Source organism: Perognathus longimembris, chromosome 12 (assembly GCF_023159225.1).
Source record: "Perognathus longimembris pacificus isolate PPM17 chromosome 12, ASM2315922v1, whole genome shotgun sequence".
NCBI classification, from domain to species: Eukaryota; Metazoa; Chordata; class Mammalia; order Rodentia; family Heteromyidae; genus Perognathus; species Perognathus longimembris.
Window position 1 is genome coordinate 36717785 of NC_063172.1, and position 27846 is coordinate 36745630.

General features: G+C 36.8%; 1 protein-coding gene across 1 annotated transcript; it reads right to left on the bottom strand.

Moving 5' to 3' along the window:
• Window positions 1-27006, bottom strand: Decr1 (2,4-dienoyl-CoA reductase 1). The gene is made up of 10 exons (XM_048358761.1): window positions 26909-27006; window positions 15700-15902; window positions 15475-15532; window positions 15264-15350; window positions 13934-14081; window positions 5060-5159; window positions 3419-3491; window positions 832-978; window positions 371-433; window positions 1-276 (listed from the first exon to the last, which is right to left on the bottom strand). Exons 1-10 carry the CDS (start codon window positions 26975-26977, stop codon window positions 217-219), a joined length of 1008 nt encoding a protein of 335 aa, XP_048214718.1. The 5' UTR covers window positions 26978-27006; the 3' UTR covers window positions 1-216.
• Between the last annotated feature and the right edge of the window lie 840 nt (window positions 27007-27846).

Below are 27846 nucleotides of genomic sequence, written 5' to 3' on the forward strand. Positions count from 1 at the left end.
TGTTTGCTAATTTTTTATTGGTGCTAAGAATATAGTTCAGTGTTAGAACCCTTAGAATATGTGAAGCCCCTGGTTTAAGCCCAACACCACAAAAATAACCAAAACAAACAAATCAGGCAAACAATTTATTCATCTTACAAGTACTTAAATGATCACAGTTTGTATCACTTCTCCTCTCTCTAACTTTTACAGTATCAAAGATGGAAGCTCATCACATTAGGAGCCTTTTGTCTTCCGAATGAGTCCTTCTATCTTATCCCATTCCTGTTTGGTGACCTGACACAAAAAGACAGCTACAGTTAATGTGGGTTCTTGCTTGTTTCTAAAGCTTAGCACCATAGTCCCCAGTATTATAATGAGATGGCATTACCTTCTGTAGGCTGTTGAATTCGCCTGATAAAAACACTTCCTCCCCACCATCAAATCTAATGACCTTAAAAAAAAAAAGACTGAAACTAATTTCTTGTTAAAAATCCTGAAGAATTATCATTCATGTTCACATCTAAATTGGATTGAATATCTCCTTGGTACATTCAATGAAACCTCTAGATTTTTAAGGATAAAGCTGATGATTAAACCTAAGTTGCATAATTGCTTAGGATCCTCTTCTCAGTAGGATTCAGCTCAATCATAAGGATCATTTCAAAGCCATGTCTATCAGGAGATAGACATACTTATTGAGAAAATTTTAAAGCTAACTATTATATATGATATTTTACATTGTTAACTGAACATTTATGATCCTATAATGTAAATATGTAAATGTAAATATTTATTTACAGCCAGCATTCCCATTTCCTCCAAAAAATCAAAAGACACAAAAGTACTTACTGCTCCATTAATCCAATTAGCATAATCACTACAAAGGAAAATAGCAAGATTTGCAAGTTCTTCCATAGTCCCCAGCCGACCACACGGAATTCGGTTAATTATATCTTGCTCAAATGTTCCAGTTGGATCCAGACGACTAAATGCACCCTTAAAATTAAATTACATTGTGCATCATGTGTACATGTGTTATGTGTTTAAATGCAATCCTTTTCCTACTTAAGCAAACTTGCATAAAATGGAAAGCCACTACTATAGCAGCCTATTCATACCTTAGGCTTTGTAAGGGACAGAATTTTACCCAATTTTTTAACATTCACTCTAGTTCAAAGCCTGTTACCTATATTTAGCCTAAAGTAAGGAAAAAATGAAGGAAGGGAAGGAGGGGAAAAAAGAAGAAAGAAAGAATGAAAGAAGGAAGAAAATGAAACCAAGGAAAAATATGTAATCCTTTATCCTAGGTTCTGCTGTGTACAGTGAAGATATGTACTTCAATTTCACAAACTTGTTGCAAATATCAAATAATCTAATATCTTTGAAAGAACAGTAAAATATGTGAAGGGTGCTGTGTCGTACAGGGAGTGGTAACCTAATCCTTTCATTCGGCAAACACAGAAATTTGACTGTAAGAAGGTTCATTTTCTTATTTTTTCTTCCCAAAGTAATAGACAAGAAATAAAAACACATGTACAAGGATATAAAATTGAAGTAGATCTTAGAGAAAGAACCCTAAGTAAACTGCTCCCCAGTCTGTTTTGTACTGATGAGTGCAGAGACAAGCCAAGGTGAAGTCTAGGTGCACTGACTAATAACAATAGCTGGCTTTTTTTCTCTACTCAAGCCTTGAAACATGGGTGAAGGTTTTCTTCAGCAACACAGTAGGAAACACAACACAGACGCTAAGTGCCTTATGAACCCTTCAGGGTTTTTTTTTTTTTTTTGTGCAAAGAGAAGAGTAGTAACTGGTTTTGATTTTCATTCTGTCAAATCTTATTAGGTAGTTTCTCTACTTCAGGGTTTTTAAAACTAATACACCTAGTCAGTGCTAGTGGCTCATGGCTATAATCCTTAATTACTCAGGAGATTGATATCGGAGGATTGTGGTTCAAAGCCTGGGCAAGTAGGAAAGATCATGAGACTTTTATCTCCAACTAAACCACCAAAAAGCCAGAGAAAGAGCTGTGGCTCCAGTGATAGAGTGCTAGTCTTGAGCAAAAATGCTCAAGGACAGCACCTAGACTCTGAGTTCAAGTCCCAGGATTGTCGTGCATGTGTGTATGAATACACAGGTGCATGCACACACACACACACACACCCAAAACAACAACAGAAAACAGTACACCTATTATTTGAGTATAGTTCTTGTCTATGTTGCTAGAGAGAAGTTCCTAGACAGGAAGAACTTTATCACTTGAGTACTTTTGTTCACAGTGAGCACTCAATAAATACAAGTTAGGTAAGTCTAACTGGTGATCTTTCTTAGATATTGGGGCCTAAGAAAAAGCCTCTGTGACTGCACTTCTTCCCAAATAGTGCTTAGCAGATATATACCCTGAGTCATGTGTTTTAATATATGCCTTTGAGTTATTTTCTCACTAATTTTATTTAACTATTTTTCATGTATTGGATAACATTTTAAATCAAGTTTCTCTTGCTCAAATTATTTTCTTTCCAATCAGCACGCATTAAATTGCCAAATAAACTTATGTGGCCATTCCCATGTTAATATTTCATATTCCACAGCAACCTACCAAATGTTCCATTATACTAATTCTGTCACATTTATGCATTTTGACTGGGTTGGCAGAAATTATAAATTCTTGCTTTTCATGAAAACAAAAAGTGTGATGGCAAAGTTATCTGGGGGTCATCTGAAAGAACAGAAAAAGTGGACATTCTGAGAAACATCTGTAATTGCAGTATTAGTGATAATTATCAGTTGCAATGAGTGTCTATAAGGTTATTAATCATAGATAAAATCATGCCTTCAAAGAGATTTTTCAATCATAAAGATGTAGGAGTGAGATGACACGCATAATTGACAAAGTGAACAAGTGCAGGTATGAGTCAAAGAAAATTCTACCTATAGCAAAGCTGAACCTTCATGATAAATTTCAGGAGCACCATTTAACTAAAAATATAGTTACATTTCCATGACTTAAAAAGGAAGGTTAAATGAATAAGAATCTTGATTATATGATAAAAGTTAAGAAATACAGGACAATAATACTCTATAGTAACAGAAGCAAATCAGAAAAAAGGAAAGAAAGAAAGGTAGAAAGAAAGAAATGAGGGAGGGAGGGAGGGAGGGAGAGAAAGAGGGAGGGAGGGAGAAAGGAACACCTAAGATGGCTGGGAATCCCAGAAGATTAGGAGATTGAAACAGACCTTAACACATCATTACCAAGCTGTTATGTCCCTGACCCCCTCATTACTTTGTATACTAGATAATGGTAAAAGCCTCTTTTGCCTACAACCAAGGATTCAAACCCACACATTCCTTGGAAATTCTTCACACAAAATCAAAATGCACCATCAATTGCTATTCTGTTCTTCAATCATTCAATGTTACAATAAGACTAAGACTTACCTTGGTTTTTATAGGCCCTGGTTGGATTATATTGAAACGCATTCCATATTTACCCCATTCACTAGCAAGTGACCTAAAAATTAAAATAAATACAATGTATTCTAAAATATTGTGCCATATGTAAAAAACATAAATAGCTAAGACTCATTGCATGCTTACTACATGCTAGAGATTATATCCCAAGAGATAAGTGCTATTGATGTTGCCTGAATTGCAAATAAGATAACTGAGAATTAACACAATTTCACCAGGCTATATGGCTAATTTATCAACTTCAAGTTGTCTAGCCTATCTGTGCCTTAATCACTCTGCTATATGACCTCTCATTCATGTTTTTACTATGTTAGTCTCTATGTTACACTACCTGTCTTCTACAGTTAGAAGAAACCCAATGTCACTATAGATTTTTAGAATGGATAATTACAACTCATATGAAAACATGAAAAAATTATAACTTCCTTCACATTTTCTGGAGTTCAATCCTATACTCCCAGTTCATTATATTTTACTTATAAGCCTGTGCATTGTCTGCAGCATCACAAGGACCCTAATTGAATAAGAGATAAATTACATAGATTTAAAATATTAACCATGTCCATGTTTAACGAGACTTTAATATAATTGCCAAACTGAACTTCAAAGGAAATAGGAGCCTAACAAAATCTTACCAAATGTCTTGGAGCAAAATGAAATACTAATAGAAAACATAGACTCAACCTGTTTTAAAAATGTATTTGACAGATGGTCTACCTATTTTTTATTCTAAACTTATTTCTATAAATTTATATTGATAAATATTTGTATGTGTGCATCAACCTAATAACACAAGTTTAAGAAAGGCCACCTAGAAGTATACAAATAATGCAAGTGAATAAGATTCCTTAGAAAGGGAAAGAAAGGCAGAGACAGGGAGGGAAAAAGAGAAAAATAAAGAAGTTAGATGCTACTGGCCCATGCCTGTAATCAATCCTAGCCCTCAGGAGGCTGAGATCAGGATTCAAAGCCAGACTGAACAGGAAAGTTCCCAAGATTCTACCTCCAATTAACCACCATAGAGCCAGGGTGGAGGAGTGGCTCAAATGGTAGAGTATAAGTTGTACACCAAGAGAACTGGAAACTCAAGGTCAAGTCCCAGTACTGGTAATATATATGTGCATGTGTGTTTATTTATGTAAATAAAAGGGCTAAGAATACAGTTAATATCTCAATTAGTAAACAAGAGTTTAGGGCAAGTCTGTTTGGAATGTGATACTTAATTTTGGCTTTTATCAAAGAAGAAAAATAGTTGAGCACTGTGGCTCACACCTGGAATTTTAGCTACTCAGGAGACAAATCTGAGGATCATGTTCAAAGCCAGCTTTGGCAGGAAAGTATGTGAGACTCTTATGACCAATAAATTACCTAAATAAATAAATAAGGCCAAAGTGGAGCTATAGCTTAAGTGGTAGAGTACTAGCCTTGGGCAAAAGTAGTTCAGGGGCAGCACTCAGGTCCTAATTCAAGCCCCAGTAAAGGCTCAAAAACAAAAAAGAAAATTACTCTTTGTTTTACTCTCTCTGAAAGAAGTCCAGAATACAGGAAGTTAGTTCTATGAACTACCAAAGTACTTATCATAAACAGGATTATTATAGCCAATCATACTTGTTCAAGGCTTCCACGCCTGATTTGGAAGAAGAACTTGGTACTACAAAGCCAGACCCAGACTCCGCATAAATGGTTGTAATGGCAAGAAATGCTGCTCCTGAAAGTTTAAAGGATATCATTAACATTATCACTAAACCAACTAACATCAGAAAATAATGACTTACAAGAATGTGATCTGATTCAGTAAGGTATAACAATACATTGAATTAAAAAAAATTCAACAGCCACTAACTAATGAAGAGTATAATCTAAGAAAATTATTGTATCTTGCTACTAATCTTGCTGTCTTTAGAATGGTCTGTATTTACTGGAAATTCCACACCTGGGAAGTCATTACAAAAGCTCAAATCTCAGTGTATACTTCCATAAGACCCTGAATAATCAGATGGACTAAGCACCACTTAAGGAAGAATAAATCAGAATTAAAATTATCAAGGATGTCTGCCTCCTTTCTGCTACAAACACCAAATAAAACTGCATAAGATACATGATAAGGTGACATAATCCAAAAGGAAATGTACTCATACCCTGATTTATAAAACTGTAACCTCTCTGTACATCACCTTTATAATGCAATTTTTTTTTAAAAAAAAGATACATGATACATCTATACAACAGATAGAGGACAATGATTCCTAAGAGAAGGAAAAACAAGAAAAAAATTGATATAATCTAACATTTATCTAGAATTACTTCATAAGACTGTGACAATTAGGAAGAGAAATAGAAGCAGGAAATAGATAGAAAATAGACTTAAGGATATTGAGCAGCCAGATTTGTGAGTAAAAGTTCCTCCAAGGAGGAAAGAATTCATTCATGGAGAGCTCCATTCATCTTTGTAGAGTCTCCTTCCTTAAATGCGGCCAAGTATTAAGCTGTTCAAATTGACATGAAATTCTATGAAGCCAGCAAAAAACAATTTTCATGGGCTATAAGCTAACTATCAGACCTCACACATAGGAGTTCAAGGTAACTTTACAGAATATCCGGCCTTTCTGTTCAGTAGTATTTCCTTCCTCTCTTCCTTTCTATCAGTGTGACCATCACCAGGGACAGTGCCCAGGCCCTGAGTTCAAGACCCAGGACTGGAAAACAAAAACAAAAAATGAATTATGTGGGCTGGGAATATGGCCTAGTGGCAAGAGTGCTTGCCTCGTATACTTGAAACCCTGGGTTCGATTCCCCAGCACCACATAAATAGAAAGCAGCCAGAGGTGGTGCTGTGGCTCAAGTGGTAGAGTGCTAGCCTTGAGCATAAAGAAGCCAGGGCTACAGTGCTCAGGCCCTGAGTCCAAGCCCCAAAAAACTGGGGGGAAAAAATGAATTATGTATACATGAGATCACCTGTGCTGCATGAGAAGACTGTTTTAAAGAAAGAAAAAAGTCTACACACACACACACACACACACACACACACACACATTTATACATATATCCTAATTTTAAAAGATGCTAATTTAAAAAGAATATTACAAATGACATTGTACCTAGCGTAACTCAAAGTATTTGGACATAGTAAGTTTTCAGTGAATGAACTAAACAAATAAAAGATTAAAAGAATGATCTTCAGCTTCTGAGACATCGGTGATTTTTTTAGTCTCTTAGACAAAATAGTAAATAAGAAACACTCTGAGTTTAATATTTACAAAAGGATGAGTATAGATGCATAACCTAAAATATATTTTAAGCAAATCTGAAAGACTACTAGAAAAGTAATTTGAAAAACACTAAGGTAAGTTCTCTCCTACCACATTCAGTTTCTCATTCTCTCAACCTTTTGCAGAATAGAAACAAAACTCAACATGCTCCGGAAAATATGCGGGTGGAAGAGGGGGCAGGAAAACTATTTTAAGGATATGAGAAATAAGAATGGTTACATTAGTGATTCTGGTAACTCTTTTTATATATTAAACTCAACTTTTCAGATCTCTGAAAATTAGTTTGCTTCTAAAATATTACTCTGGGAAAAATGAGGGATGTAGAACATTAGTGGGTTCCAATAGACCATACTGATGAAAGATGGCAGCTGTAAAATTACAGTAAAATTTTAAAAGCTACTTAAATAATGACAACTACCAACACAAAGCAAATGCATTGTCTTACAATTAAGATTAAACAGATCTATGTTTTTCCATGTGTGGGGGGAGAGTTACAACTTCATCATAATTTTGATGCTAAAATGAAAGATACTGCATTTTCTTCTTTTTTGTCCCTATAGGTTTATTTTTTCAGCCTAAACAATCTGAATATTACATATTCAGCTATATTATTCCAATAGACACGAATGCTTCATAGTGGAACAACTACCAGCTGGGCTTCAAAAAATGAGCAATGATGCCAAAGTTCAAGGTGAAGAAATGCCAGATTGCCAGTTTAGTTACAGATAAACTTTAAGAGGCTTGTAAGAGGTAAATTTCTAATAGGCTAGTGCAGAAGACAGAAATACATTTTTTATTTAGTAAAGTAAAAAAATAGACAATGACAAATGAATGAAATAAATACACTTAAAGGACAACACTTAGGCCACCAGTTTCATTCAACAGACTTTATTACAACAGTGCCAAGAATATACAATGGGGATATGAACAGTCAAACTAATAAGCTTCTACACAAGAAAGGAAAAGACAGAGAGAATATATAAGCTGCAAAAACACAGAAAATACAAAGTCTATTCATCAGACAAGGGTTCAAATATGCAGAATACACAAGGGACTCAAAAAGAAAAAACAAACAAAACAAAAAACCCAGGAGCAAAATCCCAAACAATCCCATTTAAGACATAAGACCTAGTAAGCTGACATGTCTCAAGAGGAAATATACACTAGTTAGAAAGTATAAAGAATATATAATATTACTAAATATCAAGGAAATGCAAAGTAAAACCACAATGAATTATCATTCCATCCTTCTTAGAATAGCATTCCATCCTTCTTAGAATATAAAAAAGATGAAAAATTACAGATGCTGATGAAGATACAGAGAAAGGGGAACTCAAACAATGAGGTAGGAATGTAAATTAGTGTATCTACTACAGATGTGGTATAGAAATTCCTTAAGAAACTACAGATAGAACTACAAATAGATCGGGGGCTGGGAATATGGCCTAGCGGCAAGAGTGCTTGCCTCGTATACATGAAACCCTGGGTTCGATTCCTCAGCACCACATATATACAAAAAGGCCAGAAGTGGCTCTATGGCTCAAGTGGTAGAGTGTTAGCCTTGAGCATAAAGAAGCCAGGGACAGTGCTCAGGCACTAAGTTCAAGCCCCAGAACTGGCAAAAAAAAAAAAAAAAAAGAATTACAGATCATCCAACAACTCCACTACTGGATACACAGCCAAAAGAAATGAACCAATATGTACTCCCAGACTCATTACAGCATTGTTCATAATAGCCAAGATATGGAATCAAGCAAAGTTTCTACCAGTGGTTATATGGATAGAGAAATTGTAACTATACTGGAATACCATTCATCCATGAAATGAATCCTATCATTTTCAGCAACATGGATGAACTTGAGAACATTATGTTAAGTGATATAAGCCAAGAACAGAAGACAAACACCACATGTTCTCATTCATATGTGGGAGCTAAAAATGTAGAACTCATAAATTTGTGGGACTGGTTGATATTAGAGGTTAGAAAAGGGTAGGGAGTAGAGGAGATATAGGAAGGTAATACTGGGTACCAAAATACAGTTATAAAGAAGGAATAAATTTGAATGTTCTGTATCACAGCAGTGAACTAGTTTGTTTTTTTGTTTTTTAAAGTCTTCTGTATCTGGAAAAGAGTCTGATTGTCCCAGCTGGATGCAAATGAACATGTCTGTGAGTATAGCTAGTCCACAGGCTCAGGTCAGGAGGAATACAATTTGATGCCAGCTTGGACAAACAAAAACTTCCTGGACCCATTCTTAATAAATAGCTGGTCACAGTGGCACACCTGTCATGCTAGCTATGTGGGAGGTATGGATTGGAAGATTCATGTTTCCAGGTAAAGCCAGGCCAAACAATCCATGAGATTCATCTCATCCAAAAGCAGCTGGGTATGTTGGTACACACCTGTGATCCCAGATATGAGAGAAGGCATGAAATAAAAGGATCAAAGTTCAGGCATGGGAATGGGTGAAAAGCAAGAATTTATCTCAGAATACCAGTATATATGGCTAAGTGTTTTTTCCTGATGTCAGAAGGAAATGTATTTGACTGATTCTTTGGTTTCAGAAGCCAACAAGGCTTCTGGACATTCAACAGTGCACTGGAGATTTTATCTTTGAAGGGAGAGAGTCAGGAAAAGAAGTAAAAAGCATACATGTTGGGAAGAAAGATAGAAAAATTATTTCTTCTCATTGATAACATTATCATGAAGGGCTCTAACAAAAAGTTAACAGTACTACTAAGTGAGTTTAGCAAGCTCCCAGGAAAAAGAGCACTAAAGGATCGACTATGTTTCTAAATATGGAAAGCAAGATATAGAAAACACCACCTGAACTAGCACTCAAGATTTTTTTAAAAACCTAAAAAACTAAAACTTCAGGAGCAAGTTCACAAAACATATGTAAGAATGATATCTTGAAAACAGCAATATATCCCCAATAGAAATTAAGGAAGACCAAAAGACAGAGACATATCCCAATGGATGGATAATCTTGAGATTGTTAAAATAACAACTCTCCTCAATATAAACTTAACACAACCCTAGACAGAAAAGCCCATAGGCTTTTTCATAAATATATCAAGTTAATTCGAAAATTTTCATGGAACTGCAAAAGACATAAAAGAACCCTAACAATTTTTACAAAAAAGTAAAACCGGAGGTCACATGCATCCTTTCAAGTTAATATCAAGTGGGAGGAATCGATATGTAATATATTTTAAAAAATGTTCACATTATAGCTATGTACTCAAAATAATCATACACATCTATATAGTTCAGTGGAAAGAATGGATAGTTCAGAAACTGACTCATATATGTATGATCAAGTAATTTTTCCATCAAAGTTCCAAGGAACAATTAGAAAAGGATAAAGAGCTGTATACAAAAGAAGGAAGGAAGGAAGGAAGGAAGGAAGGAAGGAAGGAAGGAAGGAAGGAAGGAAGGAAGGAAGGAAGGAAGGAAGGAGGAGAGAGAGAAAATCTCAATCATTATCTCATAATTAATGAAAAATATATCACAAGAAGAAACTGGAGGAGTAAAAACTATAAAACTTCCAAACACATTGAAGATGCTTAGGACTTTGGATTAGGCAAAGGGAAAGCTGGAGGGATGTAGCTCAGTGAAAAAGGACTTGCACAGAATTGAGCCATAGCCTGGATTCAGTCCCTAGCACCTCAAAGAAAATAAATACATAAGCAAATCCAAGCCAAACCATAGAGGGAAATAAATATCATATTTGGACAACACCACAATTTAAAAAACAACAACTTTCCTCTTCAGAAAAACATCGTCAAGGACATTTTAATCACAGGCTTGGGAAAAGTATTCAAAACAAATATTTCATAAATGGATAAATAACTTTGGTAAGAAATGAATTTAAAACAATTATTCCAATTTTGTACCAGAAAGACAGAAAGACAATTTTTAAGCAGACAAGAGAAAAGTATAAATCTGACATGGTAGAAGTAGTCTGTAATCCTGCTAATCGAAAGACAGAAGAGGATCATGGTTCAAGTTCAGCCCAAGCAAAAGCTCTTTGAGGGCTGGGGATATAGCCTAGTGGCAAGAGTGCCTGCCTCGGATACACGAGGCCCTAGGTTCGATTCCCCAGCACCACATATACAGAAAACGGCCAGAAGCGGCGCTGTGGCTCAAGTGGCGGAGTGCTAGCCTTGAGCGGGAAGAAGCCAGGGACAGTGCTCAGGCCCGGAGTCCAAGGCCCAGGACTGGCCAAAAAAAAAAAAAAAAGCTCTTTGAAAAGAAAAATAAGGCAAAAAGTGTTGGAGCTCTGGCTCAAATAGCAGAGTGCTTGCCTAGCAAGTGCAAGGCCCTGAGATCTCTAGTATTTCCTCCCCTCACTAAAATAATGTACATAAACTTCATGAATAATATGTTATGTGTGATACATATATAAAAAAGATATGTCTTACCATTTGTCATCAGAAAAATGCTAATTATAAATGAGGAATTGCTACTCAAACCTAGGAGGGCTAAAACTTAAAAAGATTAAGGATACCAACTGTTGGCTAGGATATACAGCTACTACAACTTACAAATTGCTATTGGGAATCCAATATGGAATAGCTAGTTTGGAAAATAGTTGGCAAATTTGTCCAAATTAAAATTTTCTTTCTATTCATCAAAAGACGCTGCTCACACTGGGAGGCAATATTCTAAATATATAATATATGTAGCAAAGTAATCAGTCACATTAAGACTTTCTACACAGCAATAGCAAAAAGACAAAAGAAAATCTCATTAAAAAAAACTGTTCTCTGTAATTGATATTAGTACCCTGGATATTGTATATACATGTATTGGAACTAGGGAAGGGAAAGAGAATACCAAAATCAAGAGACAAAGGATAAAGAGACAAACTAATGCAACAGCAACACTGACAAAACCATATGTTGTAAACCAACTGTACAACTAAATGGGGAGGGGGGAGAGGGAAATGGGGAGGGGGAGGCAGGGGAAAAATGAGGGAGGAGGTAACAAGTTGTATAAGAAATGCACTCATTTCCTTACATATGAAACTATAACCCCTCTGTACTTCACTTTGACAAAAAAAAAAGAAGAAAAAAACTGTTCTCAAGAATTAATGTAAGAAGTGAGAACTGAATGAAGTTAGTAAGAGAGAACTTTTGAGCATGACCAAATACTCTCCATTTATGATCTACACATTGTACTTAGCAAACTGAGCTTTGGTGTTTAAAAGCTTCTAAACTCATAATTGTTCACCATAGCTAATTATCCTTTTAATTAGCTTCTCTGCCTCTAATAAAGACACAATGCTTTGATTCTAGTCATCTGCTGAACCTTTTCAATTTTTACCCTCAGCAAGTGAGCTTCTGTCTTGCAGTTGTTGCTGCCTTCGCCTTTCTGACTGGAATCTTTGATTTCCTATATGCTAGATCACCTAACATGCTTTTGCTCACAGCTACATAGACACACTGCTGTGCCTGACTTCCAGGTTCATCCACTCTGATATACTGAAGTGATCATTAGCACCTGAATCCTTTGACTGTAGATCCAAAATAGATCCTTTCACAGTACTCTTCATGGCCCTGGGGTCCAAGTTCTCCAAACTCTGTCACATTACAGCATCAATAACTGTCAGGAATCGAGTTAGAATGAAAACTGGATTCCATCTTTTAAAAAGTCTTACCTAATATATTTTTAATAAAACCCATAGAATTTTAATCCAATGTGATGAATAAAAATAGATCAAAGTCTATGTTAAAATGAAAGACAATAATGAGAAGAGAGTCAGAGAGAAATCTTAGGGCCACAGAGAAAAAATAAGAGGGCAAGGAAGAAATTGGAGAGATAATGAGGCAGAGAAAGACAAAGTGATGAGTGAGACAGAGATTAAAAAGAAACAGAACCCAAAATGAAGTATTTGCAAAAACAGAGAAAAAAACAGAAGGAAGATGGGGAGAAGAACATTAGAGGCAGAGATGGGGAAAAGATGCAAAAATCAATGACCCAGGTGGTTTGCTCAAACTCCAAATGTGGAGCTGGCTTTGCTTTGTTGTCTTACACTTCAGTTTCAATGACTGCTTGGGAAATGGATGGAAGTTATCACCATTACAAAAGAAAAGCTGAATCTCAGTATCATCCTTCCTTCTTTTTCTATGCCCTCTCTTAAGCTGATTTATGTATTATTCATGGTGCACTAAAGAAGGAACTGAACCTCAAAGGCAGAGGCTCCTAAAGAAGAACCCAGCCGGCTCCAGGCCTTCCTTCTTCCTTTCTCAAACTTCACTACAAGATCATGCCTAAAGGGCATGAGGTACTTCCTCCTTACTTGTTTAGTGCCATCTTCTCTAAGAAAATATCTCATCTCTTAAGTCCTCACCTCAAGCTATAGAGGACTAGAGTCTTGGCTACCTCTGCTTGAATCATGAAGAATAAGACCTGACACAGGAAACCCAGTAGTATTCAAATAAATGGTCCTGTATAATACATGTATATTTACACATAGAAACTCTACTCATATTTATATAAGTATAAACTTTCATTAAGACATTTGCTCACAATATTAACAAAATGGTTCTAATAACTTCCATCTAAACCTACTCTGTCTCCAATGTTTTCAATCTCATTATCCAAACTATTCACCAGAGTAATAACTTTTTTAATCTAATAAATAAGGATTTTAGCGCTTTTGAATGTCAGCTACTTTATCTCCTATGTCATCTACAAAAAGAAGCCAAACAACTTTTCCATCCTCTACTGTGCCAGTTACTTTCTACATCAAATCACTTTCTTCATTAAAACTTTCAATGAAAAGGATTAACATTAAACTCCCTGGTTACACCTCAACCCTCCTTAATTACCAGTCATTTCCTAGTCCCGCTCTCTCTTCTTTTCAATCCACATCAAATTCCTTATAATTCCCTAAACATGTCTGCTTTCCCCTTAATCAGGCCTCTACTCAGGGAAGCTTATATTCCTTTCCCTCTCCTTTCTCCACAGTTAGAGTTTTCAAAATTCAACTATAGTTATATCTCATCCTTCTCTCTGAATGTTCAATGCACTTGAAATACATATTTATTATGAATTATGCCATAGCCTATGGTAATTATTTAGGCATTTGTGCCATTACATTATGAGTTGTATTAAAAAATACTTTTTTAAGTATTCTGGGGCATAGAACAGAATCTAGCCATGAGTGGGGCCCAATAAATGTGGGAATATCTAAACACTTACCTTTTTGTGCTTTAATTAGTTGTTTTCCAATCTCTAGAGTCACATAGGCTGTGCCATTTAAAACAATGTCAGTTATGGTCTTCCAAGCATTAGAAGAGAGTCGTTCCGTCGGAGAAATAAAGTTCCCAGCTGCATTGTTTATCACAATCTAATAAATGAGGAAGGCCAGTAGTATAATTTTTTTAATTAGGAAGAACACTTTTGCTCCAGGACTTTTATCTGTGCAATTTATTAATCCAAGTAATACAATACGGCTGAAGTTCATGTCAACTACAAAATAGTACCATGAGCTATACTTTGGTTCTACATTTTTTCTTTATAAAAATCTCCTGAAATTACCCAATTTCAGAATCCTAACCTTTGTCTTTTAATGAAAGTAGATTCTATAGTCAATGATACAAATACAGATTAAGCATATTCTATTTCAAGGTATCTCAAGAAATGCCTTATAAAAGTCAGGCACAGGTGACTTAAGTTTGTAATCTGCTCCTCAGGAGGCTGAGATCTAAGGATTGTGGTTCCAAAACAGCCCAGATGGAAAAGTCCTAGAGATTATTATTTCAAATTAACTTCCATAAAGCTGTAAGGAGAGCTGTGTCTCAAGTGATAGAGCCCCAGACTTGAGCAAAAACGTTAAATGATAAGGGACAGCACCTGGATCCTGAGTTGAGTTCAAGCACCTGTACAGGAAAAATTAAAAAAAAACTTATAATTTCTAGTGTCAGTTTAATGTACTGAAAGGTTTGATTGGTGACCACTTCACTATCAATAAAGACTCTGCTTAGTCCTATTGCAAATTCCATATAATTAACCTGTCTGAAAATCTTTAACATAGAAAACTGCTCTCTTTGAGATAATTGGAAGAATAGTTTCTCTTTCTAATAAATGAACCAATAACAGCAAAATATTTACGTCTTAAGTCTTACAAGGAGAAATGTGGCATTTCCTGCAGCTTCCCTTGTTTGTATTATTCTCCCCCCACCACAAGAAATAATCAAAAGTTATTAGAAAAAAGATCATCAATCATTTAAACTACATACTGTGCTCGTAGATAACTGCTCTTATAATTTCATAATCTTATTAAATAAAATGAAATCAAGTTTTTCTGCAGTTATAAATGTGCTTTTGAAGTGTTTCTGAAAGGAAATGATGTAGCAGTCCAGCTAATCATTTCTGTGCCTTAAGCAAAGTTGGGATTTTCCTACAGTCAGAAAGTAAGTGCCTTTCAATGCAGCCCTTGCTCACATCAGTAGTTTATTTCTTTTGCATTTTGGTGGGTATTATCAACATCAAAAGCCTTGTGTTTTGGCTTCTTCTCCATTACACTTACATTAGGATGCCCTGCAACTTTGATCAGTTCCAACACAGCATTATGAACCATATCAGGATCTCTTACATCACACTGAATTGCATGAACCTGCAAAAGAACAAAGAAAAGAGAGCCCTACATATTCCAGACTTCCCAAAGCAAAAGCATGAATAAATTATGTAAGTACATTATAATTCCTGAATCTAATTTAGATGACTGTTTCTTGATGTACCTTATTTCCAGTTTGAGAAGAAATTTCTTCTGCAGTAGCTTTCAAAACATCAATCTTCCTAGAAATAAACACATGGAATTTGTGTAAGTTCTATATTATACTTTCATTGAAATTTATAAGTTATGTGATCAAGATGCAAATCAAACAACCCAAAAAAGTTTATTCAATATTGTGATAGAGAACTTTTCTAATAGACCCTCCAGTGACCCACTGATATGGACTTACCGGCTGGCTATCACACACTCAGCACCCAGGCTGGATAGAAACGTCGTCATTGCCTTGCCAAGACCCGTACCTCCTCCAGTAATAAAAGCCACTTTTCCTTGAAAACTATTAGGTGGTAGCATAGGTTTTTGAAGGGGTGGGAAAAATTTAGACTGTGGAGCATCGGTACTTTGATACAGTATTTTTGTTCCGTAACTGAAAGACTAAAGGGGGAGAAAATGAATTGAAACATACACATACATTGTCAAAATTAAGATGAAATTTTAAGATTTATTCAGGAGTCAATATTAATCAAATTATTGGATGAATGCAAACTTAATATAAATATTTATATAAATATATTAAATAAATATATATTAATATTTAATATAAATATTAAATATTATAAACCATATGTCATTATATATTATAAACCAATTATTATTCTTTTTTTCAGTGTTATGTAACATGATTAAGTGGCTTAAAAAGAACAGCCTCAAAGACCAGTGCTGGTGGCTCACGCCTGTAATCCTAGCTACTCAGGAGGCTAACATTTGAGGATCATGGTTTGATTGCCAGTCTGGGCAGGAAAGTCTGTGAGACTGTCTCCAATTAACTACCAGGAAACCAGATGTGGCACAATAGCTGAAGTGGTAGGGTGCTAGCTTGAGCAAAAGAGCCCAAGCTCCAGGCCCCACAATTGACAAAAAAACAAACAAACAAACAAAACAAAACAACAAAAACAGGCTCAGGAGCTAGAAGTCATGAAGGGAGAGATGTTTTCTGACTAGTCTCTAAAGCTATTAATTCTACTCTCTGAAGTGCTAGAATTTCCTCCATACCATATAAACCACCATCAAGTTATTTAACCTCTTTGTGCTCAGTTTTATCATATGTAATTTAAGGACAATAAGAAAACTTTCTTAACAGACTACTTACTGTAAGTAAGTTAATGTAAGTTAAATAACATAGCATACTCTATAAATAAGAGATTTACAGGTGTTTTGCTTAAAGTTTCAAAGGAAAGAATGTATACAAAATACTATTGTCTGTTAAAAGAATATTCCTTTATAAAGTTTATCAAATCAAAGGCTGTCTTGCTTTTCCTTTCTTTTGTACCAGAACTGGGGCTTTAACTCCGAGCCTCTTGCTCTTGCTTAGCTTTTTCACCTCATGGCTAGCACTTCACCACTTGGGCCACAGTACACTTCTGGCTTTCTGCTGGTTAACTGGAGTATAAAGTCTTTTGGATTTATCTGACTGGGATGTCTTCAAATCCCCACCCTTAGATGTCACTCTCCTGAGTAGGATTACAAGTGTGAGCCACAGGTGCCTGATTGATGCCAATAAATTTAGAACCAATGAAACATGTTATATTTAAAATAGAAAGTAAAACCAATTTATTTTAAATAAAATGTATGTATATTATAGTTTTTAGAATGTAATAATTCCATTTGTAAAATTTAAGAGGAATCCAAGTGATTTATACTTAATTTTCCATATCATTCTACTTTTGAACATCACTGATGTTCTTTCCCATCTTAATTATAAAAACAAATTTTAAGTGTTGACCATAAGAAACAATAGGAACTACCATTTGTTAAGAGGCTACAACCGTTAGGATTATCCAGTGACTATATAAAATAGGTATGTTTTGACTTCACTACACAAGGACTCAGTCAAAAACACTGAAAAGGCTGAGGGCCAAGATTCACAGGTTGGCAGACTCCTGGGCTCTCTGATAACTGCCTTGCACATTGCCTATATCTATCTTCTGATCACTTGCTAAGCTTAACGATCACATCACACCGGGGAATTGTATAAGATCTCCTGTTATTTAATTATAGCAAAATCAAAACTCTAGAATTTGTCATTCCCTGGTAGAGTATTTCTGTAAGTTAAATAAGCTACCATCACTTTATCCAGGTTATCTAGAAATCTGCCCTAATAACATAGACAATGATTTAGAATAAATCAACTGGATAGTACCCAAGAAAATGTTCAGAATGTGTGTAATAGCAACAAAATTGTAAAGAAAAAATCTACAGCACGTTTTTCACTACAAATAAGTGATTGGAAAAGACGAGAAGAAAGTAACAGCAAGCAGTAGAATGAATATTACCATATGCCAGTGCCCAGTGGACTTTCCTCACATAAAATTTACTTTTTATAAGGTAAAGTCTATAAAATTTGCTTTCATTCTACAAAGGAAATTGAAGTAGAGAAAAGTCAAATAATACTTTACGAATACTAAATCATAAGGAACTGACAAAGCCACAATTGGTTTAACTTCAGTCTGTTCTTTATGGTTATTATCTCTAAATGATGGTATTACAGACCATTACTTCTTTCCTTCCATTTAGTTGTGTTTTAGTGGTTTTTTTTTAAATTCTTCTCAATAAATATGCCTTTATTTCATAATTTGGAACTAACATTATTAAATGACAAAATTTGCAAATGTACATAAAAATAAGTGGTGAAGATAAATTTGCAAATCTAGTTATAGTCCATGCCAGTTCTATATTTCCCTCAGTTTCATGTTGACAAGGCATTTTTGTCTCCTTTTGCCACAGCATAATCATCTAAGCAACCTACAATAATCTTTTTCTACATAAATGGCAGTTTTACTTAAGGCTGCCACCGCCCCCAGAACTATTAACATAATATGATGATTCAGGAAGTTTTCAAGAATAGGCTGGTAAATTTGTCACTACCTAATAATAATGACAAAAATATATTCAAATTTTCCAAAGACTCTACCACAAATTTTTATTTATTCAGTGTTAATTTTTATAGAAAATCTGATGTGAGGCTTTATGAGAGATAATCCATCAATATATTATGTACAACCTTTAAAAGTTACTTAAATGCATTTTTCTGATCTTCTAACTGCTATAGAAAACATACAATGGTAAATACATCACATTTAATAATAACAACAAGCCGTGTGCCTGTAATGTAACAAGATCATTACCTAAGGCATATATATTTATCTTGTTTTATTCAAGCAATACTGATCTTAGGATTTCACTTCCCTAACAATCCAAAAGTGAACAAAAAAAATCTGACACACTACTTAATCACAACTCATAGCATATACATAAGTATATATTCAGCTATCTTTTGGTCTAAAAGTTGTTTGGTATTAAGACAAAAGTTGTTTAGGCCTTACTGAATTACACTGCACTTGCTTCTCTATTTCTCCAAAAGCCACACTGAAAATCCCACAATTTGATTTAGCCATTTGTTTCTAAATTGTACAAAAATTGATCCCAAATAGGCTTTGAACAATTTTTAAATCTTGCTTGGTGCCTTTTTTTTTTTAAATAATTTGTTTAGAAATACATTGTTGAAAAAGGGAAACAACATCTTTCATATCAAGGCTGATTTCTCTATAAATCTCTGGTGGCAAAAATTTTCAAATTTCCCTTTAAGTCTTTCAGTTTCAACAACCCTTACTTTTAGTGTTAGAATTTGTAAATCTACCTCAGGCAGACTGGCTCTCACCTACCTCCACCTCTGGAACTCATCAGTCCCCACAGCATCTTCCTCCTTCACAAATCCCTAATGTATAATAACAAAACTAGTAAGTGGCCATCATGCTTCCAATTCGCAAATGGAAACATGAAAATCTTGACCCTGTTCCTTCCCTAGAAGATGAAAGTTGTGTATGGTGGAAATTTATACTTAAATGACTTTGGGATTTGGGGTCGTCTAAAATATCCAGAGTAGATCTCTAATTGGATTGGTGATAGGCTAAACTAATTTTATGGGCTTGCCCAACGTTTTGAAAAATCAGAGTCAACATTGGGAAAACTCACATAAAAATCAGAAGTTGTATCAACACTGTGTCCATCTTCCTACATGAGTAGGTAACTATGCTTATCCCTTTGGAACAAGGTATAAGACTTTTCACTGAGGGGCTGGGAATGTGGCTCAGCAGTAGAGTGCTTGCCTAGCATGCATGAAGCCCTGGGTTCGATTCCTCAGCACCACATAAAAAGAAAAAGCTGGAGTTCATTTCACTTGGCATCTTTTTTTTTTATTTTGCTTAGTTTATCGTATTTCTTTTCTTTTTTTAATTAAATTTTATTGATAAGGTGATGTACAGAGAGGGTATAGTTACATAATAAAGTATTGAGTACATTTCTTATCATATTTGTTACACCCTCCTTGATTTTTCTTTCCCTTCCCCAGTTCAGATAAGCATATATACAATATCCAGTGTACCAGAATCATATACAGTGACCACAGGGGGTACGTCAAAGGAAATTCACCTAGTACATTAAACGTAATGACAACAGTAAAATCCTCCTGTTTCCATCTCTTGAAGTTCATTTTGCTTAGCCTCATCTTATATATTCCCTATAAGGGACACCATAGGGCTTATGTTTCTTTGGGTCTGGGTCACTTCACTTAGTATGTTTTTTTCCAATTGATTCCATTTCCTTACGAAAGGGTCAGTGTCATTCCTTCTGATGGAAGCATAAAATTCCATTGTGTATACGTATCATATTTTCCTGATCCACTCATCTACTGAGGGGCATCTAGCTTGGTTCCATGTTTTAGGGATGACAAGTTGTGTTGCGATGAACATAGTTGTGCTGTTGGCTTTAGTATACTACTTTTTTTTTTCTTTTTCCTTGTCAGTTTGTTTGAGTGAATGGTTTGTCTAGTTTTGTTTCTCTTGTAGTCCCTTCCTGTCGCTGTACCCTCACTACCACAGTACTACATCCAAGTACCCTGGATATTGTCCGATATGGGTAATAGAACTGGGGAAAGGGGAGGGAATGCCAAAATCGAGAGACAAAGAACAAAAAGACAAACCATTCAAAAGCAACACTTAGAAAGCATTTGGTGTAAACCAACTGCACAACTCTTGGAGGGAGAAGGAAAGGGAGATGGGGGAAATGAGGGAGGAGGTAACAAGTAGAACAAAAAATGTACTCACTGCCTTTCATATGAATCTGTAACCCCTCTGTATCACATTTTGACAATTTAAAAAATTGAAAGAAAAAAAAAGAAAGAAAAGGCCAGAAGTGGGGCTGTGGCTCTAGTGGTAGAGTGCTAGCCTTGAGTTCAAGCCTAGGATTGGAAAAAAAAAAAAAATAAAAAACTTTTTATTGAGAACCTTTTTTCTTTAAATTTCCTTTTTTTAAAAAAATTTTTAATTTTTATCTTTATCTTTATTAGAAAGGTGATGAGCTAGGGGGAGTTACAGTTACATAAGTAAAGTAATAGTAATATTTGTTTTTAAATAGTGTTACCCCATCTTTCTCCTGCTTACCCCTCCCTATTCCCTCCCTCCACCAAGTTGTAACATTGATTTCCAACTGAGTGTCAAGTGAGTGTCATTGTTGCATTAGTTCCCCCTTTGAAGTGATGTTTCTGTGCTTCCCTTTCCCTTCCCCCAGCTGAATAACACAGATAAGTTTCTGAAGTGTGTAAATCAAATTTTTATAAAAAGAAAGTTTTAATGTGATACCTATATTTTTAAGAAAATAAAGTCTCAAATCTGTTAAATTCCTATTAATATACTCTCATAGACCTTGTGAGGCTGAAGGAATTAATATTTAAATAACCACTAGCTTGCTATTTTACCACCACTATCATCATTGCTATTAAATGAGGCCTCCATTAAAAAAAAAAATCCCATCCCCTTAAAGCACTGATGTCTTCCAGAGTCAATAAGACCAAAAAAATAAAACTATTGAGGAAGGTGCTCAATTGAGTGTACAAGGCCCTTAGTCTATTTCATCACTCCACAGCTTTCCAGATTTACCACAGAAGGTAAGCTCTGTATGTCCTTCAGCACTGCCCAAATCAAAAAGCTCTTTTACCTTCTACCCTTTGCCTTAACATTCCCTTCAGCCAGAAACACATGCTTTAATTATTTAATAAAGCTAGTACAATATTTGTCCATTGGAACTGTAAAATATCATTAAGAAATTAAAGAAGCTGGGCATGGAGGTATACACCTATAATTTCTGTAACTCAAGAGGCAGAGATTGGAAATATTGATTAGAAAATGGCATTTCGGGGGCTAGGAATGTAGCTTAGTGGTACAGTGCTTGCGTAGCATGCCCTCTCCAGTACCACATAAACAAAGAAAATTATATATGTATGTATGTATATATGTATATATACATACATGTATGTATATACATACATATATAATTGCACTTTGTATGGAGGCCAATATTTCCCAAATTGACCTAGAGATTCAATTATATACCTAGGAAAATACTAGTTGGCTTTTCGCCAAAGTTGCTGAGATCTTTTCCTACAGCTTGAGTGTTCAACATGTTCATTAATTAGTATTTCACTAAAATAGTTCACATAAAAGAATCATATATGTAAGGCCACAATACAGAAGAAGTATAGAAGATGTCAAAGTCATGACAAGGAGAAAAAAAATGAAATAGAATAAGTTTCATAAAGACGTGCGCTTTACTTGAAGTATAAGTACTTTATCTTCAACATTTCTGTATATTTATAGACAATGATATACTTCACATTTATTTAGAGATAGATTCTCAGTGTCTGTTGGTTTGGGTCAAATGAAATTTTTTTAGGTCAAAGTGACTACACAATTTTCAGAGTAAAAGCTTCCAGGGGCTAAGCCTTAACTATTATGTCAAATTAATAAACACTGAAAAATTGTATTTTTCTAAGTATAAGTTTGAAAAATGCAAGCTATTGAATTTCCCAAACATCTCATGTATTCTCTATATAGTCCTTATTTGTTAAGCCTTCCATAGCTATTTCATAATTTATTTTGTCCAGATGCTGGACATCACTTCTCAGTGCTATGCATGCATTCTTTTCATGCCCAGACCATAGCCACTTCCACACAGCCGGTGTGGTTCCGAGCAGGAGGCATCCGCACATGCATGGGAAGCTATGTAGTTCTAGTTCTATTGAATGATACACTGAAGAAAAGGACAGCCCTGTATAAAGAACTGTCTCAACCCAAATGCCAATAGTGGCCTTGCAAACCTTAAAGAACTGAAGTGCCCAAACTGTCATACGCATAGCTAAACACAGGCCATGTTAATTAAGCTCATGCACTAGTCTGTAGATTTTCTGACCGTGTCTGTTCCTTAACGTAAAAGAGGGGGCATTGCAGAGGCTGCTGAGATTCTTAGCTTCTGCACAGCACAGATCTCGTTGCCACAGCAACTTGAAGGTAAGGCAGAGCAAATATAAAAGAAAGGGCCTCACTGGACTCCAAGCTAAATGCCTAGTCTGAATCATACAGTTGTTGGTAGCAAGGCCAAAATTACATTTCTGTGTAATGATATACCTTGTAGCAATGAACCAAGGTCCTTGAAAAAGTAGCTTCTCTGTGCTACAGGGTGTGCTTTCAACTTTTATGATAGCTCTTATCTGTCTGCAGTTAAATGTAGACTGAACAGATACTTCCCAATAGTATACAATCTAGGGAGAGAAAGTCATAGAAAAATTCGGAGGAAACTTAAGAAACTGGTCTTCACTTCCAACACCCTTTCGAGTCACTTCTTTTTGACACCCTGTTACCTGAGTCAAAACTTACCTGATTCTTTTTGGAACCAAAAATCAGAACCTCTGCTCATTTTGATTTGGGAATTTACTTTTGTGAGGAGATATTAAAGAAAATTGGATATTATGATTAGGTACAGAGTTCCCTCCTTTATGTATTTCAACTTTTTACTGTGCATATGCTGTTCCCTGAGCACTGTTCCAGGCAATGGTAATATAGCATTGAACAAAACAGATACTACACCCTCAGGAAGATTATATTTGGAAATACAAGGAACAAATAAGGTGAAATTTACAGTATATTAAAAGCTGGTATGTGCCACAAGAGGAAAAAATAAAACATGGAAAATGGAAAAGGATAGAACACTGCTACATTAAATAGGGTAGCCAGAGAAAGCCTTACTGGCAGTAACATTTTCAGCAAAAACCTGAAAGAGGTGAAGGATGAATCATAGTTTCTAGGAAGGGAAGAATATGAACTCAAGGCTTTAAGAAGAAAGCAGGCCTAGTGGAAAAACAGGCAGGAGGCTGGTATGCCAGGAATGAAAAGGAAGGAGAAGGCAATGAATCAAAGAGGAATGGATCCTGAAACCCAAAGTCAGCCATGATGCAGACACATGTACAGTGAGCCACATTTGCAAAGGTTTGAGCAGGAGATCAACATTTTGGCTTGTGTGCTGAGAATGGAGTGTAAGGGGTGGGCTAGAGGCAGGGAGACCACTGTGGCACTTGCAGAGCAGTCCTTAGAGATGATAATGGCTTAATGCATGCTATCATCAGAAGTGGTGGGAAGTTGGCAAATAAGTTACTTGGTCCCAGAAAGGTCCCACAAAATAAGGATATAATGACTTATCACTGGGCAAATGATATTGCCCAGTTCCATATACTTCTTCTCCAGTGAAGCCCCACCTTATTAAACTTTGACCTTTTTCACTAAAAATGAATAAACAGACAGATCTCTGGTGCATTAAAAAGATCAAGACCATAGAAATGACAGATCAGAAAGGAGGCGTTCATCTAAATGACAGCTGGTGTGGGTAGCAGAAATAAAGAGGGGGAAAAGCATATTCTACACACAGTTATCATGTAAATTAGCCTGTACACACATGCTAAGTAGATAGAAGTGGTGAATGAGAGGACAGCTGAAGATGATGCTATAAATGAAATGACTGCTAGACATGAAGCCCATCCTGGAGGATTGCGGGCAAGGAACTCTGTATTCAAAGTGCCTTGCTTAAAATACACAGGTGGAGATAGGTAAGCTTTCTCATTGCCAAAAACCTCAAGTCTGGCCCTTCTCACAGGCCACTCTCCTGCCTAGAGCCTCTTTCCCTTGGTCACTCCTATTCCTTCACATCCTCTGGTCTCAGCTTAAACCTACACCAAAATTATTCCTATAAAACCAAGCAGTCAGTCCAGGGGCAGTGCTTCTTTCTTCCCTAGTCATGATGGGGAGCTCGGTTAAGGAACTCCAACCTTCTTTCTGCCACCTTGTTGCTGCAGAGATGGTTGATCTCACTAAGAAACTCAGTGTTTACCTACTCTCTTTGGGAAGACTAGAGCTTAAACCACTGGCCTCTTGGGAACTAGCTGCTCCCAGAGAATAATGTTCCAACCTCTTCCTGAGAAGCTAAACCTGCCATATTCAGGAAATGTCCAGGTAATAGGCCCAGCTGACTATAAGGACAAGTCCTTACAAAAAAATAATACTTAGGAGCAGGCACTGGTGATACATACACACACACACACACACACACACACACACACACACACACGACCAAGGAAGCCAAGATCTGAGGACTGTGATTAAGAAGCTAGGAGGCTGAGCAAGAAAGTCCATAAGACTCTTGCTGTGGCTTAACTGGTAGAGCATTTGAGCACAAAAAACTCAGGGACAATGTCTAGGCCCAGAGTTCAAGACCCATAACTGGCCAAAAAAAAAAAAAATGATACTTGGGATTCATCTTCACTCTTGTTTTATAGACTAGAAACAACAAGGTGCTTTGTTTTTAAGTCACACACACACAAAATCAAAACACCTATGATGTCATTAGACTAAAAGCAGGAATCAGTTATTTCTTCTCACATACTCATCCTGAGTACATTTTTTTTAGTCTAACTATGGACACATGCTCAAGTTTCTGCCCCCATATATGTCACAGACTCCATAATACCAAATCATTTAAAGGAAGCCAAGCTCTTTAACTTCTACACACAAGCTATCCTTTAGGTCAAGAATACACTTAAGGACCTATAAATTCTAACTTCTGATTCAAAAGTCAGTTCTAGGATCAATTCCAGGAAAACTCCTCCAAAGTCCAGGCAAAGGAGATTTTGATCCCATGCATATTTTAATACACATTTGCATATTTAGTCTATGATGAATGGTGGTCACTCACTAAACTATCATCTTCTTAAATGTAAGTTATAGTCTTAATGCTTTGTATGCCAACAGAGTACATTCATTCAGACATATGTCAGGAATTTCTTACAAAGCATCAGAAATGTGGGAGATACAAAGTTGGAAGCCTAGGTGATAATCTCCACTCTCAGCCTTATCTCTGGGAAAAAGGAGTTTAGAGATTCCCCTCCCTTCCCATTGCCCTAGGGTTTAAAAGTCTAGGCCTTCCACTTGTCAGACTAGCCATGTTTCCAGGCTTTTTTTTTTTTTTTTTTTTTGCTTTATTTTTCAAATAAAGTCTTCCCTTTTGGCCTGGGGCCTACCCTTCGACTAGCCTGAAATACCCAGTTTATGTGTTGAGGTGAGATCTGGCAAATAGTGCCCCTGGAGCTGACCTCAAACAGATTCCCTCCACTCTCATCACCTATAGAGTAGCTAAAACACTAAGTTCACCCTTGGGTTTTGGTTTTGTTCTGTTTTGTTTCACTTTTATGTGGATTTCTTTGTGAAAATTATAAAAATGAAATCATATGGTGTCATAGCCACTGAAATGGTGTTCAGGAGCAGTGAGAAATGCCTGCTGTGAGAACTGTACCACAGAATCAACCCAAAAAAGTACCTGCTCCTCCTGGAACACATTTTTCTTCCCAAACTACAGAACTTCCAGCTTCGACCTTAAGACCAGTTTTTTTACTGTTGCCAATAAGAGACTGCCAGTGGCTGCAAGTTGGCAAAGCGCCAATGAACTTCATTCTAGAATAACTGTGGGGCCATCCAGCCCATGACTTTATGTCTAGGATTAGAATCCTCTTGTTTATTCAGTAGGTCTCTATATTTTTGTCTTAAGTTTTAATTAATGACACTAACACATAGTAGATCTTCACTTAAAAATAAAAATTCAGATACGACCAATGTTCACCTACAAAGCTGTTCTCACAGCCCAACCTTCTGTCCTCAAGGCAGTAGCTGTGACCTGTCCTTCGTTCACTGTCCTTCCACGGATTTACACACAACTTCGAAGCTTGGGGGTGAAAGGGGGTTTAAAGTGAAACTTCTGAAAAACACGTATCTCCTACACACCAAAGATGCCAGCCGGCTTCCTCACTCCCCACTGGTCCTCGCACTGGCACCTCTTCTATCTCTTAGTGCTCGAGCCCCCATCTCTCCCTTTCTGAGGAAGCAGGGCCTCCTGCAGCTAGCTCCCCGCACCCTGGGACTCCAGCTTTTCTCCCCCTGCGCTGTCCGCCCGGCTCCTTGGTCCTGGTACCACGCGCCCAGGCGGGCCCCCAGCCTCTCCAGCCGCCTTACCCGCTGTGGACCAAGACCCCAGGACAGCTGGGACACCCGAGCACAGAGGACCAGGCCGCGCAGCGCCATATCGCCTGCAGTGTGTGCACAGTCCCGGGGGCGGGGGGGGGGGGGGCGGGAGTCCTTGGAGGCGGACGGGGCGGGGAGGCGGACGGGCCCGCCCAGCCACTGCGCCCGGTGTCCCCGAGGGTGCCCTGGGCCCGAGGGCCGGTGGGGGTGGTGGGGAAAGGCGCTTTCCGAGTCCTTGTGAGTGGGCCGTTTCGTGCCTTTTTAAGTTGGCAGATTGCAGGAACTCTGACACACACCGTCCGCCCAGTGTTCGTACTGTTTGCAGCAGTGTGTGTGTGCCTTAAATCGATGTGGTATAGCATCTCCTAGTGCCCGGAGATCTCGCGTTGAAAACATGACTTGGCTTCTCCCGGGAGGGTAGCCGTCTTTTCCTGACCTAGAGATTTGGAAGGACACGACGCCGCCTATTGCTGAGTCGAGGCTCAGACCGTCCACCCTTTGCCTTTCTCTCTGATAAACGAATAGGCGCCTAAAAAGCCAAGGCAGGCTTGTGTACAAGTAACCCTTGAAATCCAGGGATTTGAAATGCATGAGTCCACTTAAAGGATTTTTCTTGAGACCTAAGAGAGGGAAGGGCAGGCCTCAGACCTGCCAAAAGTGTACTCTGGGAATATAGAAAAATGGAAATAAAAGGCGTATCTTGAATGTGAAGAAAGTACATTCATTTAGTACCGGTAAATATATATGCCGATAAAATTATACTCTATAGTCAGGTAGACCACCCTGAACGCTCTGGATCTTGTCTGATTTTGAAAGCTAAGCAACGTTGGGCCTGGTTAGTTACTGAGTGAGATAGTATCTGTCTTTAAAAGTTAAAATTAATCAAAAGTTAGGCTCACAAACAGATCGTCAGCATGCCATTTGCCCTC

What these genes read in the sequence shown, in the direction of transcription:
- Decr1 (XM_048358761.1), bottom strand. Translation starts at nt 26,977, where the DNA reads ATGGCGCTGCGCGGCCTGGTCCTCTGTGCTCGGGTGTCCCAGCTGTCC. An exon ending in GAGTGTGTGATAGCCAGCCG is followed by an intron (nt 15,533 to 15,699) that starts GTAAGTCCATAT and finishes GTTTATTTCTAG; the next exon opens with GAAGATTGATGTTTTGAAAG. An exon ending in ACTAATTAAAGCACAAAAAG is followed by an intron (nt 5,160 to 13,933) that starts GTAAGTGTTTAG and finishes TTAAACTTTCAG; the next exon opens with GAGCAGCATTTCTTGCCATT.